Source organism: Muscardinus avellanarius (assembly GCF_963383645.1).
Source record: "Muscardinus avellanarius genome assembly, chromosome: 12".
Classification (NCBI taxonomy): Eukaryota; Metazoa; Chordata; class Mammalia; order Rodentia; family Gliridae; genus Muscardinus; species Muscardinus avellanarius.
In genome coordinates this window covers 41,350,379-41,366,142 of record NC_137798.1, presented here as the reverse complement: position 1 = coordinate 41,366,142, position 15,764 = coordinate 41,350,379, and the positions used below count along the sequence as shown (strand labels likewise).

General features: G+C 40.8%; 1 protein-coding gene across 1 annotated transcript in view; it reads right to left on the bottom strand.

Annotated features, from left to right (window-relative positions):
• The window catches only part of BRMS1L (BRMS1 like transcriptional repressor), a gene marked incomplete at both ends in the record, with an annotated part of 49,214 nt that extends 35,328 nt beyond the window's left edge, over nt 1–13,886 (bottom strand). Inside the window, 3 exons of the mRNA XM_080708079.1 lie at nt 2,201–2,328; nt 9,447–9,537; nt 13,745–13,886. Of these exons, the coding sequence (XP_080564205.1) occupies nt 2,201–2,328; nt 9,447–9,537; nt 13,745–13,886 (361 nt within the window). The remainder of the gene's footprint in view (nt 1–2,200; nt 2,329–9,446; nt 9,538–13,744) is intronic.
• Between the last annotated feature and the right edge of the window lie 1,878 nt (nt 13,887–15,764).

Genomic DNA, 15,764 nt, shown 5'->3' with positions numbered 1-15,764 from the left:
ACCTGGTTTCAAAATAAAGAATAAAAAATAGGGCAGGAGGTGTAGCTCGGAGGTCGAATGGCCCTGGGTTCCACCCCCAGACCCACACAAAAAAATTATTTTAGGATTATTTGGATCAATACGTATAATTGGAATTTTATGTATAAGCATTATAACTAAAATTAATGGGCAGTGGCTTGTGAGAGACTCAGGCAGCAAAGATTTTGTTTTTCCCAAGGATAAAGTTTGGGCCAAAGATTAAGTATAAACTGACCTTAGTTTGGGCCAATATATAAGCTTAAGTTCAAGCTGGCCTTGTGATAAGACAAAGCATACTTTCTATGATTACTTTAATGTCTGGCACCCTGCTCTGAAGTCTGTTAAAGACTTTTTCTGTCCTTGAAGTTCCTGTTTGCATGACTATAAAGATTGTAACAAATCCTGAAAGGAGAGAAGTAAGAGAGAAGCTGGAGAAGCTTGCAGCTGGTCTCCTGTGTCAGTGTCTTCTCTCATTCGACCTCAACTCTCCTCTCACCAACACACGAACCTCGACTCTTGCTAGGGCTGGACCCCGGCAGTCATAGGAGGAACTCGAGCTTTGATATTTTGAATTGGTGAATATTCTTGATGTATGGAAAAGCATGATACATACTATGATCTTCATCACATGCATGAGATGCTGTGTATGTGTACACAGGAATTGGAAGACCATGGCCAAATAAGCTGCTTGTGACTGGATGACTTTGTTCTTTACTTTTTGTATTTTTTTTCTACAATGCACATATTAACTTTAAAAATAAAGATTTTTTTTACAAACCTGAAAAAATAAACAATAAAAAGTAAATGCTTTCATAAAAAAAAAACAAAAAAAAAATGCACTACTCAAAAAGCTGAGGCAAGAAGACTGCTTCAGCCCAGGAGTTTGGAGTCAAATTGTGCAACATAGTAAGACCCCATCTCTCTATATATTTTTTTTCTTTCTATTTTTCTTTTTGTTTTTGTTTTTGTACTAGGGATTGAACCCAGGGTCATTCTACCTGAGCTACACCCCCAACCCTTTTTGGTTGTTTTATTTTAAAGCATTCTCACTAAGTTGCTGAGGTTGGCTTTGATCTTATGGGTCTCCCAAGTATGCCTGGAATTAAAGGTGTGTACTACCTTGCCTAGCTAAAACAATCAGGTTTTTGTGTGCATGTGTGTGATACTGGGAATTGAACCCAGGGTCTCTCACATGATATGCAAGTACTCTACCAATGAACTATATCCCCAACCCTCCCATCTCTTTAAAAATAAAAATAAACCCGGCATGGTGGCCCACACTTGTAATTCCTGTATTTAGAGGATGAAACAGGAGGATTGCAGGTTCACAGCCAACCTCAGCTGCTTAGTGAGGCCCTCTGCAACATAGTAAAACCTTGTTTCAAATAAAGAATAAAAAATAAGGCTGGGGTATAGAGCTTGGAGGTATAATGGCCCTGGGTTCAATTCCCAGTACCACAATAAAATAAAATAAAATAAAATAAAATAAAATAAAATAAAATAAAATAAAATAAAATAAAATAAAATAAAATAAAATAAAGCTGCGTGCAACAGTGCATACCTGTAATCCCAGCTCTTGGGAGGCTGAGACAGGAGGACCTGAGGCCAGTCTCAGCAATTTAGCAAAACACTCAGCAATTTCTCAGACCCTGTTTCAAAAATAAAAAATAAAACAGGACTGGAGGTTTAGCTCAGAGATAGAATACCCTGGGTTTAATCCTTAGTACCAATCAACAAACAGAAAAAGGGCTGGGAGTGCACCTAATCAATCCATATCACACTTACAGAAGAAAAATACCAAAAATACTAAGAGTACAGTTAAACTATAATTTACTTCACAGGGAACTAAGCTGTAATAGTAACAGTGTCTTTAATCAAAGTATCATGGTTTCTAATTGTTTCACATGTAGAAGTATCTTTTCAACAACCTGTGGTGAGCAACTTGAGAGTTTTCATTGTTTTTAAATACCCCACAACAGCAGAGAAAAACAACAGATCTTAATAAATCACTAGGCAAACTGGGAATATATTTGTAATGTAATATAAACATATACATGTATTTGTAATCCCATCAAAAATGTAAATTTACTTGTGGTCCCACCAACAACAAACACCTGACAAACTGCTTTTAAGCCAAAGAGTATACAGTCTACTATATGGAAAAAGTGTTTCACTTTCCTACCTGCTACCTTCGTACGAATTTGCATATTTTCTTGTAAAGTTGCCAGTGGTTCCAAATATTCCGGTGCTTTTCCAGCTATGACTTCTTGTAGTTTTGCATCCACCTGACTTAATCGTTCTTTATACAGTCTTAACAAAGCAAAAATTCAGGTGTTACTTTAAAAATCCCAACAAAGGCTAACAATTTGCCATTCCCATACATTATTTCTTCCTAATATAATTCATATTCTAATATACTATAAAGTGAATTCTTGCCTTGATCTCAAGTGGAGAATTCAGCTATACTACTTGATTTCATGCACATACTGATAAAATAGATATCTATGATTTATCAATTTTAATCTTCAATGGCTATTTAATAATATAAAAAAATGCAATTGGAAGCCAAGCTCAGTGGCATGTGTCTATGGAGACACAGGTTATGGGAGACCAAGGCTAGAGGATTGCTTGAGCCCAGGAATTCAAGACCAACCTTAGCAGCACAAGGAGACCCTATTTCAAAAACTCAACAATGACACAAAACAAAACCTAAGAAAACTGAAATAACTACTTTGGCACTTTCAAAAAAATTTGTGTATATATGTGTGTGTGTTTATGTTATTGATGACTGAATCTAGAAACATTTTGCCTCTAAGCTACACCCCACCCCCTATTTTATGTTTTATTTTGAAGCAGGGTCTCCCTAAGTTGCAAAGGGCCTCACTAAGTTGCTGAGGCTGGCCTTGTACCTTTGACCCTTCTGTCTGAGGCTCCCAAGTACTAAGATTGCAGGCATGCACCACCATCTTAGGCTTTCAATTTTTTTTTTTTTTTTTTTTTTACCTGAAGAACTATAATTCAATTCTAAGAGAAAAGATCATTTAAACATGGAGTTTTAAAACAACAAAAAAATCATTTTGAACAGTTTAGATACAGACATTACTAGTTGCCAAAATAAATAAATTTCTGGCTTCTCTCTACTTGAAATGGAGTCAGTATGATATGCATCCTACCTATTTTTTTTTAAAGAACAAAGAAGAAGTAGGGTAATAAAGAAAAACCAGTGGCTTTAGAACCTATGATGTGACATGCCCTGTTCATCTTGATTACAAATAAAGAAGCTCCAACAAAATGAACTACTCAACAGACAAAGAAATAAAAAATGGGGCAAGAGCACCAGGCGTACTGGTGCACACTTGTAATCTCAGCATTTGGGAGGTTGAGACAAGAGGATCATGGTTCACCAACGCCTCTGCTACTACTTACTGAGGTCCTTTACAACTCAGTGAGACCCTGTTTCAAAATAAAGAATAAAAAATAGGACTCAGGGTTTAGCTCAGAGGTTCCACCCTCAGTACCTCAAAAAAAAAAAAAAAAAATAGGGCCAGAGGACCCTGTATGAGTCCACTTGCAAATACTTTCATTTGCCAGCTGTCACAATACTTTAGTTTGATTATCAAAGACTGAGTATGTAAGGTGACTATTTTCAGCAATAATCCTATAATTATAAAAAAAAAAAATTCTTTTTTTCGTGGATGTGTGGTTACTGGTGATTGAACCAAGGGGCATTCTGCCTCTAAGCTATATCCCAATCTTATTTTATTTTTGAGTTTGAAACAGGGTCTTGCTAAGTTGCTGAGACTGGCCTTGAATCTGTGATCCTCCTATAGGTGTTAGTATAACTAGTAATTGACTACTGAAAACCATAGGGAACCTAGATTTCATATTACATCCTACTCTTTCTTCTTGAAATGTAAACCAATACAATTAAAACAATCAATGTTAATTATCTATAGTTGATCATTACAATTAACAAAGGAGATCTGTATGATGATTCTTAAAGGGCAATGCAAGTTTTAGTGTAATGCTATAAACTATTTTGTTTTTTTCTTTAGCAACAACACATGACCATGTTTGAGTTAAGTTTCTCTAAAATTCAAAAATAACAATGATAAGCAAATGTATAAAGTCAGAGAAGTACATGATACTTTTTTTGTGTGTGTGGTACTGAGGATTGAACCCAGGGGCATTCTACCTCTGAGCTACACCCAATTTTTTAACCTTTGTTTTTGTTTTGTTTTGTTTTGTTTTGTTTGGTGGTACTGGGGGTGGAACCCAGAGGCTTTCTATCTCTGGGCTATACTCCCAGACCTTTTTTATATTTTTTATTTGGAAACAGGATCTCGCTAAGTTGCTGAAAGCCTCACTAAGTAACTGAGGCTGGCTCCAAACCTGCGCAATCCTCCTATCTCAGCCTCCCAAGTGCAGGGATTACAAGCGTGCACCACCACGCCCGGCTTTTAACCTGTATTTTGAAACAGAGTCTCACTAAGTTGTGGAGGGCCTAAGTAGCTGAGGCTGTCTGCAAACCTGCGATCCTCCTGTCTCAGCCTCTCAAGTAACATGCCTGGCCTTGATACTTATTATTTTTGAAATTTAAAAAACTATAGAAAAACACTAAAACTATGATACAAAGGTAAAACATCAAATATATACAAAATATTGTTTGGGTATCCAAGATTTGTGAACCAGCATCTTGAATGATGAGAATATATGAATAAATATTAATGTCATTATATTAACTAACCTTTTAAAAGCATAGATTCCTCAAAAGCGGTATAACTTCTAATACATTGGGATTCAAATATAAATTCACCAAAGGCAAGAATCACCAGTCCTTCAGCAGCAACTACAATATTATTAACAGAGTGATGCTCAATTAATGGATGTTGGATATTGAATATTAAACTGAATGGAAATCTGAATGGCATAAAACCCTCTATCTTTTGAAGGAAGTGGAAGAACTCACCTTCCACCACTATAGAAACTCCAAGTAGTGGGTTTTCTGCATTATGAAGGGGATGCTATTATACTCTATGGTGCTACAATAGGAGAAGCAGTATGTTGCTTTTATTATTATTGGAGATTTATATTATTATATTATATATTATATTATATTATTATATTCCCAACCTCATCTAAAGAAGCTTTCAGAGCTGGGCATGGTGGTGCATGCCTATTATAATCCCAGTACTTGGGAGGCTGAGGCAGGCAACTGCAGGTTCAAAGATAGGCTCAACAAGTAGTAAGACTCTCATCAACCTAGCAAGACCGTTTCAAAATAAATGAAAAAAAATAGGGCTAGGAGTGTAGCTTAGAAGTAGAATGCTCCTAGGTTCCATCCTCAATACTACAAAATAAAGAAATAAATAAAAATAGGGCTGGGGGTGTAGCTCAGAGGTAGAATGCCCCTGTGTTCATTCCCCAGTACCACATACACACACATACACATACACACAAAGGAGGATCTGAGACAGTTTAAAGAGTTATTCAGTGGGGGGGGGGGTGGCAATGTGAACAAGAAGAAAAAATGATTATAAACCTGGGGCAAATAGTTAATTTCTAGCTGGGCGTGGTGGCGCACACTTGTAATCCCCGCGCTTGGGAGGCTGAGACAGGACTGAGCAGGTTTGAAGCCAGCCTCAGCTACTGAGTGAGGCTCTCAGCAACTTAGTGAAACCCTGTTCCCAAATAAAGCATGAAATAGGTCTGGTAGTATAGCCCGGAGGTAGAAAGCCCCTGGGTTCCACCCCAGTACCACATTAAAAAAAAGTCAATGATTTCTAAAACATATTTTTGAAAACCAATTCCTTGAGAAAGAACTTTATTAAATGCTGGCTGTGGACTACTTTAGTATTCTCATAGATAAATGAAGCTGGGAAGGTGATCATGGTGAGCCACGAGAAAGCAAAGATCTAGGCGAGCACTGCCCCAAGAGGAAGGAGATTAAGCCTAACAACTACTTGCAAAGTTCTCCTATGAAATACATTGTACTACAACTTAAGTAATTCTCACTTCTTGGATAACCATAAAATATACTTTTAAAGCCCAATAGGTATCTTTTTAGGTACTAGATATTGAACTGAGGGGCATTCTACCTCTAAGCTACACCCCAGCCCTTTTTAATTAATTAATTAATTAATTATTGTGCAGTACTGGGAATTGAACTCAGGGACATTCTTCCTCCAATCTGTACCCCCATTTTTCTTTTATTTTGAAACAGAGTCTCACTAAGTTGTAGAAGGCCAAAGTAGCTGAGGCTGTCTGTGAATCTGCAATCCTCCTGTATTAGCCTCCCAAATTCTGGGATTACAAGTGTGAGCCACCACACCCAGCTCCCTATTTATTTTTGATTTTTTTGTTTTGATTTGTGGTACTGGGGGTGGAACCCAGACCTCCGAGCTATACTCCCAGACTTATTTTATATTTTATTTGGAAACAGGGTCTCACTTAGTTGCTGAGAACCTAAGTAGCTGAGGCTACTTAGGTTCGAACCTGTGTGATCCTCCTGTCTCAGCCTCCCAAGTGTGGGGATTACAAGCGTGCACCACCACACCCAGTTCCCTATTTATTTTTGAAACAGGGTCTTGCTAAGTTGCTAAGGAGCTCATGAAGTTGTTGAAGCTGGCTATGAACCTGAGATCCTCCTGTCTCAGTCACCCAAGTACTGGGATTACAAGTGTGAGTCACCACACTCAGCTCCCTTTTTACTTTTTTTTTTTTTTTTTTTTTTTTGGTGGTACTAAGGATTGAACCCAGGGGCATTCTACCTCTGAGCTACATCCCCTGCCGTATTTTTATTCTTTTTATTTTGAAACAGGGTCTCACTAAGTTACAGAGGGCCTCACTAAGTAGCTGAGGCTGGCCCCAAACCTGGATCCTCCTGTCTCAGCCTCCCAAGTACTGGGATTACAAGTGTGCACCACCTTGCCCAGATGCTCCCTTTTTATTTTTGAAACAGGGTCTTGCTAAGTTGCTGAGAATCTCAATAAGTTGTTGGGGCTGACCTTGAACCTGAAAATCTCCTGTTTCCGCTTTCCAAGTATTGGGATTTCAGGCCTGCACCACCATGTCTGGCTTCACTAGGCAAACTTTAATTGTATGAGAATTATTCAATCATGGACTAGTGCTTAAAAAGAAAAAACATAAATTTGATTCCTCTTTTCTAGGATGATTCCTACATGAACTCTCCATATTGGCCAAATAATGGATTATTTAGGAATCCCAAGTAACTTTAAATTAAAACTAATAATAGAAATTTTTAGAAAATTATATTTTTTCAAAGCCAAAACTTTATATTTTGGGTTATTTTGTATTGCTTAATCTATTGAACTAACAAAGAACAGTTTTATTTATTTTTTTGGCAGTACTGGGGATGAAACCCAGGGTCATTACCTCCAAGCTATACCCCCAGCCCTATTTTTTATTCTTTATTTTTTGAAACACGGTCTCACTGAGTTGCAAAGGGCCTCACTAAGAATCTGAGGCTGTCCATGGACCGCAATCCTCCTACCTCAGCCTCCCAAATCCTGGGATTACAAGTGCATGCCACCACGCCTAGCTAAGAACAAATATTTTCAGCTCGCATACCAATGAAAGAGAGGCACTGCATAAACAGTAGCATTAATATAGTTAACAAATATGTCCCATTTTAGTCTGTTGATTTCAGATATATGAAATGGGTTTTCATCTCTTATATTGGGCTCTCTAGCAAAGTAAAGAACAAGCAGCACATTTTGAAGAATTTATAAGCTGAAAAGCCAGCTTTTCTGAAAGTATATTTCTCTCTTTTGTGCATACAATTCCAAATATATAGCTATACCTTATGTCCACACAAGCAATTTCCAAAGTGAAACTCCTCCTTTAAGAGGTTGCAGGTGGCTTTAACTTGCATCTGCACCTATTCTATGTTTTCTCAAATCAGTGGAGCCCATTCTGTATTGCCAATCTCACAACAGAGTTCTGTCATTAGAAAGATAGGATTAAGCCGGGCGTGGTGGCACATGCTTGTAATCCCCGTGCTTGGGAGGCTGAGACAGGAGGCTCATGCAGGTTCGAAGCCAGCCTTAGCTGGCTTAAGAGACCCTGCTTCCAGATAAAATATAAAATAGGTCTAGGAGTGTAGCCTGGAGGTAAAAGGCCCCTGAGTTCCATCTCAGTACCACCCAAAAAAAAAAAAAAAAGAAAGAAAAAAAAGAGAAAGATAGGATTAAGCTGGTCGTGGTGGTGTACGCTTGTAATCCCAGCATTTTGGAAACAGACCGGAGGATCATGGTTTTGCGGACAGCCTCAGCTACTTAGTAAGGCCCTTTGTAACTTAGTGAGACCCTGTTTCAAAAGAAAGAATAAAAAACAGAGCAGGGGGTGTAGCTCGGAGGTCAAATGTCCCTGGGTTTCATCCCCAGACCCGCAAAAAAAAAAAAAAGAAGTAAGCTAGGCATGGTGGCAATGCTTGCTTGTAATCCCAGTATTTGGGAAGCTGAGATAGGAGGATCACAGGTTTAAGGACAGCCTCAGCAACTTAGCAACATTCTCAGCAACCTAAACAAGCCCTTGTTTTAATAAAAAAATAAAATAATATAAAAAGGCCTGAGGGGTATAGGTAAAATGTCCCTGGTTCAATCTCTAGTACAGGAGAAAGAGAAAGAGAGAGAGAGAGAGAGAGGATTAAAAAAAATTATTAGGCACCCACCACATGCCAGGCAAGTGGCCAACATACTGTCCCTCAATTCTCACAGTAAATAATAAGAACTCTATGATTATCACCTTTAAATTGATCAGCAGACCTGGATTCAGAGCCTTCCCCTTTCCGCTCTGCCATATTTCCTCCAAAGTAATGTACTTTGGTGGAATGAACAGAATAACACTCTGAAACAAAAAGCCTGGCCTCATTTATCACTTTCTGATAAACTATGGGAATCTGTTACCCTGACCATCAATTTTCTCACGGGTAAAACAGAGATAAGACCTTTTGTCCTCCCACAGAGTTGTTGCAAGAAGTCAACTAAATGATACATGAGAAACATATAAATGATATCCAATGTAATTATAAATAAAATCACTTTATGAGACATAGAATCTCAGAGAAATAGTCTATTTTATTCTCAACTTTTTAAAAATCCTGTCTTTAGTGAATTACTTAACACAGGAGTAAATGAAGCAGATTAGAACCAAGCATGCAACAACCCATGGAAAGCATTTTAATCACCAACATTCACACACAAATATTCTTATACGCCACCCAAGCCCCCAAAACCCTGCCTCAAAACCCTCAGCTTAGTTAGTAAGGTTGTTGGCATTCAGATCAGCCAATCCCATATAACACACAAAAGGGAAAACAGCAGAGACAATGTCATTGCTCTTGTGCTGATAGACAGGTGGCCCAACTGAGACTGGAGCGACAACCACCTTCTGAAGTCACTACTTACTGATCTTTGAGATCCGTGAACTGTTTTTCAAGATTAGACATTTCATCTAAACATTCCATTCTTCTTCTTTCACAGTCTTCATCATCCATTTCTGTTCATAAAAAGGAAAATATCAAAGATAATATTAATTTTTATGTTTCAAATATATTTGAAGTTAATTGAAAGAAAAAAAATACTATAATATGAAGTTCGAGTGAAAGGCCTTAAGAAAAGATAAGGCCGAGCACAGTGGTACAGACCTGCAATCCCAGTACATAGAGACAGGATGATCACAGGTTCAAGGCCAACCTCACCAACTTAGTAATACCCTCAGAAACTTGGAGAGATCCTGTTTTAAAATGAAAATAAAAAGGGCTAGGGTATAGTATCAAAAAAAAAAAAGACAGACAGACAGACAGAAGAAAACTATTTATCCAAAATAATTTCCATTACAGAATTAATCTAAATTGCATATGAGAGCTGGGCGTGGTGGCACACCCTTGTGGTCCCAGCATTCGAGAGGCTGAGACAGGAGGATCACGGTTCTCGGACAGCCTCAGCTACTTAGTGAGGCCCTCTGCAACTCAGTGAAACCCTGTTTCAAAATAAAGAATAGAAAGAAAAAATATAGGGCAGGGGGTGTGGCTCAGAGGTAGAATGCCCCTGGGTTCCAGCCCCAGTACCACAAATAAATTAAATAAACAAGCAAACAAATACATATTGCATATTAAAGTTAAAACTACAATGGTCTCTACACTTTACATTTATTCATTTTTAAATCATTTCAAGGGACTGACCATAATCTATGCTATGAAGTAATTAAACCCTTTTAGTTTATTTTCGACCAACTCACCAGAACTTAGTACCAAAAGTGATTGTGTCTTTAAAAGGTTAATATTGCCCAAAAGCACTTTTGTATATCTTCCTTCAGAACTGCTCACATGGCTTATTTACAAGTCACATAAAAAAGAAAACTAATCTAATTATGTTTACAACCGGGTATCTTGCTCTTCCACTTATGCTTCCACTGTTCCCTGTCCCTAGATAACTGTCGGTCAGTGAGAAAGAGGCAAAGGGGGAGAAAAGCAAGCGAACTTCTTAGGAAAACAACTGCCAATTGCCCAGCCTGTCCTTTACTTCGCAGCTTCTATTTTTACATCACATACATGCAGCACATTAAATAAAACACAAACTGATCTGCATCTTGATCTTTGTCAAATAAAGGTCAAACTATGAGAAAGAGTTAAATTATGTCCAGTTATTCCATACAGCAAGGAAGTATATGGTTCTTTTTGCTTTTCTAAAACAGACTTACGATATCCCTGGCTCTTATCCAGGTGTGATGGCACACACATGGACTCCTAGTACTTGGGAGGCTGAGACAGGAGGATGGTAGGTTTGCAGCCAGTCTCAGCAACTTAATGAGGCCCTGTTTCCAAAAAAATAATAAAATAGGGCTGGGGGTGTAGTTTGGAGGTAGAATACCCCTGCATTCAATCCCCAGTACCAAAACACTTATATCTGGCTCTTAACAGCTTAGTCCTTGACAATTTAAAACCTGGTCCTTCAAGATGACTGACTTCTTAAGTTCTCTAGATAGTTGAGGTTTCTCTGTAAACTTAGCAACTTTAGTACTAAGATTTGAAAAGAATAAAACTGGAAATGTAACAGTCAAGACATATGGTAGAATAGAGATGATTTGACAAAAAAGCAAAACTGCAAAGCATATTTAATTTCTTTGCACTTAAGACTTTTGACTTGCAGTTCAAATTATTATGATTTTCACTAGGTTCTTCATTGTTTTCTAGGAGGGGGATTTAAAAATAACAACAAACAACATAAAATTCAAGGGGAAGAATTTTAGCAAGTAGATGTGATTTTGTGAGATCCTAGCCCCCATCAAAAGAATAGGGCTGAGGATGTACCTCAATGGTAGAGCACTCACCTAGCATGTGTGAAGACCTAGGTTTGATCTCAGCACCACAGAAATACAAATTAAAAATATCAAAGAATGCTTGAAAATAAAAATGCTTTCCAGAGCTAGGAAATGTTCACACACAGTCCCAGTGGTCTTTCTCTACATTCTCCACTTTTGAAATCTCACCTATTTCCATGGCTAGGCAGATAACTCAGAATTATCTTTCCATCTCAGGCCAGTTCCAATGCCTTATTTCCATCTGTCAGTTTGGGCATTCTTTTTATTTTTTGTTTGTTTGTTTATTGGTACTGGGGTGGAACCCAAGGGCATTCTACCTTCAAGCTATAACCCCAGCTTTATTTTTTATTCTTTATTTTGAAACAGGGTCTCACTGAGTTGCAAAGGGCCTCACTCAGTAGCTGAGGCTGTCCGCAAACCACCTGTCTCAGCCTCCCAAATGCTGGGATTACAAGTGTGCACCACCACGCCTAGCTTGTGCATTCTTAATTAAATATGCCATCATCATCTCCAAAGCAACATGCCTAAAATACTCTTCCATCTTCAAATGTTTTCCTTTTCTTATTGATGCTATCTCCATCCTCCTTGAATCTGGGTTTTTCTCTTACCTTTACTTTTTTTTTTTCTTTTTTCTTTCTTTGCAGTACTGGGGATGGAACCCAAGGGTACTGTACCTTTGAGCTACATTCCCAGCCCAAGTTTTTTTTTTTTTTTTTTTTTTTTTTTTTTTTTCTTTCGGTACTGGAGATGGAACCAGGGACATTGTACCTCTCTGAGCTACAACCCCAGCCCCATTTTTTTTTAGTCTTCTTTTTGAAATAGGGTCTCACTGAGTTGCAAAGGGCCTTGCTAAGTAGCTGAGGCTGTCCTCGAAATGCAATCCTCCAGTCTCCATCTCAGCCTCCTGAATGCTGGGATTACAAGCATGCGCCACGACATCCAGCATCTTCTTATTTTTATTTTTAAATTCATTATTTTGAAACAGGGTCCGAGTTGCAAATGACTTCACTAAGTAGCTAAGGCTGTCCACGAACCATGATCCTCCAGTCTCAGCCTCCCAAATGCTGAGATTACAAATGTGCGTCACCACGCCCAGCTACCTTTACTTTTAAACTTGCATCATCAACCCTGTTTTTGTGCTTTCTTTGAAAACTTTCAAGCCAATATCTTCCATTTTCCTTTCCTAGCTTCTCCCAACGGAACTGGTTTTCTCACTCTTGAATAAGCCTTAACTCTGCCCTCTGCATCCACATCCTGTGTCCTGTAGGAACATATGACCACCCCACTCTACTGTCCACTTTATGGTATCTTCCCGAAAATAAGGAATCCCACCTTTTTTTCATCAATTAGCTTTTGCTGACCACCCAATTCTGGAAATATTTCCTCTGCTTCTGAATTCCTACAGCATTGTTTATATTGAACATTCATTTGGCACCTTCATCAGGTGATGACTTATGACAGCTCTTTAACTGAGACCAGATCATAACTATTTACTTATAGCTCATAGTGGGTAGTGCCCTCTGTTGCACAAAGAAGTCACTCATAAATATTTATTTTGGGATGGCTGGTTTATTGATTGAAATTACATCCTTCCATGGAGTTGCTCTGAATGCAAAACCTGAAAAGAAGGCATGGGACGATAACAGACTGTCATCAGCCCGTCCTCGAGGCTTCCTTTATGGACCCAAATCAGATCAAGACAAAGAAGTCAGAATCATCCTCATCCTATGGACAGACGGACAAGAATCCAGGTAATTACAAATTACATTTCTTTTTGGACAGCCACTTCTAAAGGTTTGCAAAATCTATGTGTGGTGTTCATCTGCCCTACCCATCCACCCACCCCCAAAATCTGAAACAGCTCGAAGGTTAGAAAAGATAGACAGATTTAGAGAATTTTAACACTGCTCAAATCTTCCAATTTATGAGCCTGAAGGTCCAAAATCACCTGATGTTGGGCCCTTCCTCCCAGACTTGGAAACTTCGGGGAGATACTATACACCCGGACAGCTCCTAAAATAGCCCCCAGAAGGACTTCACTGAAGTGCGATGGCAGGCTCACTTGGAGGCAAAGGTTTCTTAGTCCCAAGGCGGCCAAGCACAGAAACAACTCGCAGCCCCAGCCACCCACCCCTGCTGAGAGGGGCCGCAAGGGGAATGAAAATAAGGACAGAGGTCGGTGGTCTGGAGCGAGCAAGGCCGTCCCAGGCCCCCCGACCCGGCGCCCGGGGGCGCGGGCAGCTTGGGGAGCCGACCCGCGGCGCCCGGCCCGAGCGGCGGCCTGTCCCCGCCCCTCGCTGTCCCCGCCCCGCGCCCCGCAGGACGCGGCCGCCCGGCGTGCCTCCGCGGCCTGACCGGCCCCTCGCCGCCGCGGCCCGCGCACCTGAGCTGTCGCCATCCTCCGACACCGACGAGCTCTCCGTGTCCTCGTCCTCCGAGCTGCTCCCCTCGTTCTCGGCGTAGTCCACCTCCATCTCATCGTGGTGGTTCGTCTCCTTCTTGTCCCCTCGGGAATGGACCGGCATCTTCCAGCCGCGCCGTCGCTTCCCACTCCCGGCGCCCAGCCCGGCCACCGCCGCTTCCCGGACGGGCGCGCCGAACGCCCCGACCCAGCCCGCGGCCGCGCTGCCCGCTCGGAACCCCCGCGGCTCCTCCCCGCCCCCGGCCGCGGCCTCGCCGCCTCACCCGCAGGCCCGGCGCTGGCGGCTCTACCATTGGCCGGGCCGGCCTCCCGGCGGGGGCGGGACCTGCGTGCGGAGCCGCGATTGGCTGCTCGCGATCACGGCGCGGCCTTCCGGGGTGCTTCGGGAAGTGTAGTCCTCGGCGCTCAGACCTGCGGGGGCGGCCGGCTTCCGCGGTTCCACAGTCCCCTTCTGGACTTCAAGTCCCACAAGGCACGACAGCTGACACTCTCGATCGGCGTTTACAAACTAAACAGAAACAGATTGTGCGAATTTGGTCCCTATTTATCCTTTTCCCGCCAATTGATTGTCCGATATCCCTAGCTAGTCAAGATGTTACTGCAAGATGTGAAAAGGTCTTTTGCCTGAAGAAGTCTTTGCCTGGATACTCTCGTCTCTTCTGTCTTTATTACCACTAGTAACTAGAAAAGAACACTTTCTGTGTTGCACAAAAATGTTTAAATCAGTGTTGCACAAAAATCTTTAAATTGTTCCTGTAATTAAAAAATATAGCCGGGCGTGGTGGCACACGCCTGTAATCCCCGCGCTTGGGAGGCGAGACAGGATGATAGCGCTGGTTCGGAGCCAGCCTCGCTGGCTTAAGAGACCCTGTTTCCACATAAAGTTAAAAAATAGGTCTGGGAGTGTAGCCCGGAGGTAGAAGGGCTTCCAGGAAGCCCAGTACCACCTAGATAGATAGATAGATAGATAGATAGATAGATAGATAGATAGATAGATGGATGATGGATGGTCCGGGCGTGGTGGCACACGCCTGTAATCCCCGCGCTTGGGAGGCGAGACAGGATGATCGCGCAGGTTCGAAATCAGCCTCGCTGGTTTAAGAGACCCTGTTTCCAAATAAAAATAATATAAAAAATAGATCCGGGAGTGTAGCCCGGACGTAGAAGGGTTTCCAGGAACCCCAGTACCACCAAAATATAGATAGATAGATAGATAGATAGATAGATAGAAAGTTGGGCCTGGTGGTGCACGCTTGTAATTCCAGCATTTGGAAAGCTGAGACAGGAAGATCGCGGTTCTCAGACAGCCTCGACTGCTTACCCTGTTTCAAAATAAAGAATAAAAAGTGTTAGGTGTGTAGCTTGAGGTAAAATGCCCCTGGGTTCCATCCCCAGTAACGAAAAAAAAAAAAACCCATATATATATAGACGGGAAGTTGTGTTTTACCATTTTAAATCTAGTGTTTTGTTTACATTTTCTCTTTTCTTTAACCAAATACAGCCAGAAGAAAACAGCAGTCTTGGTTTGACTTTGGTTTTCAATGGAAAATACATGTTTGACTTAATTAGATGTTATATTTTTTCAAAGGTTCCACAAGCCGGGCATAGTGGCACACACTTGTAATCCCAGCATTTGGGAGGGAGGCTGAGAGCAGACAGCCGCGGTTCGAATACAGAAGTTGCTAAACACATAGCTGTTTCCCATTAAATGGGAAAATGTCTTTGCACGTTAGCTCCTTTTCTTTTTCAAGCCATTTTGACACATCATCACCACCTCCGGCTTCCACTATTCAGGTCACACTGTGTTCAGTCAAGGTCCTGCTGTACTTTGTCATTGGCAACCTTGTACGATAGTGAATATTGTACAAGCAAACACTCATCACTCCCCCTTGTTTGCTTTATGATGATTTGAGCTCCTGGTTCAGTGTCATTCTAAAGATAAACCTATCATGATTCTTCACCGGGCATGGTAGCACACCCA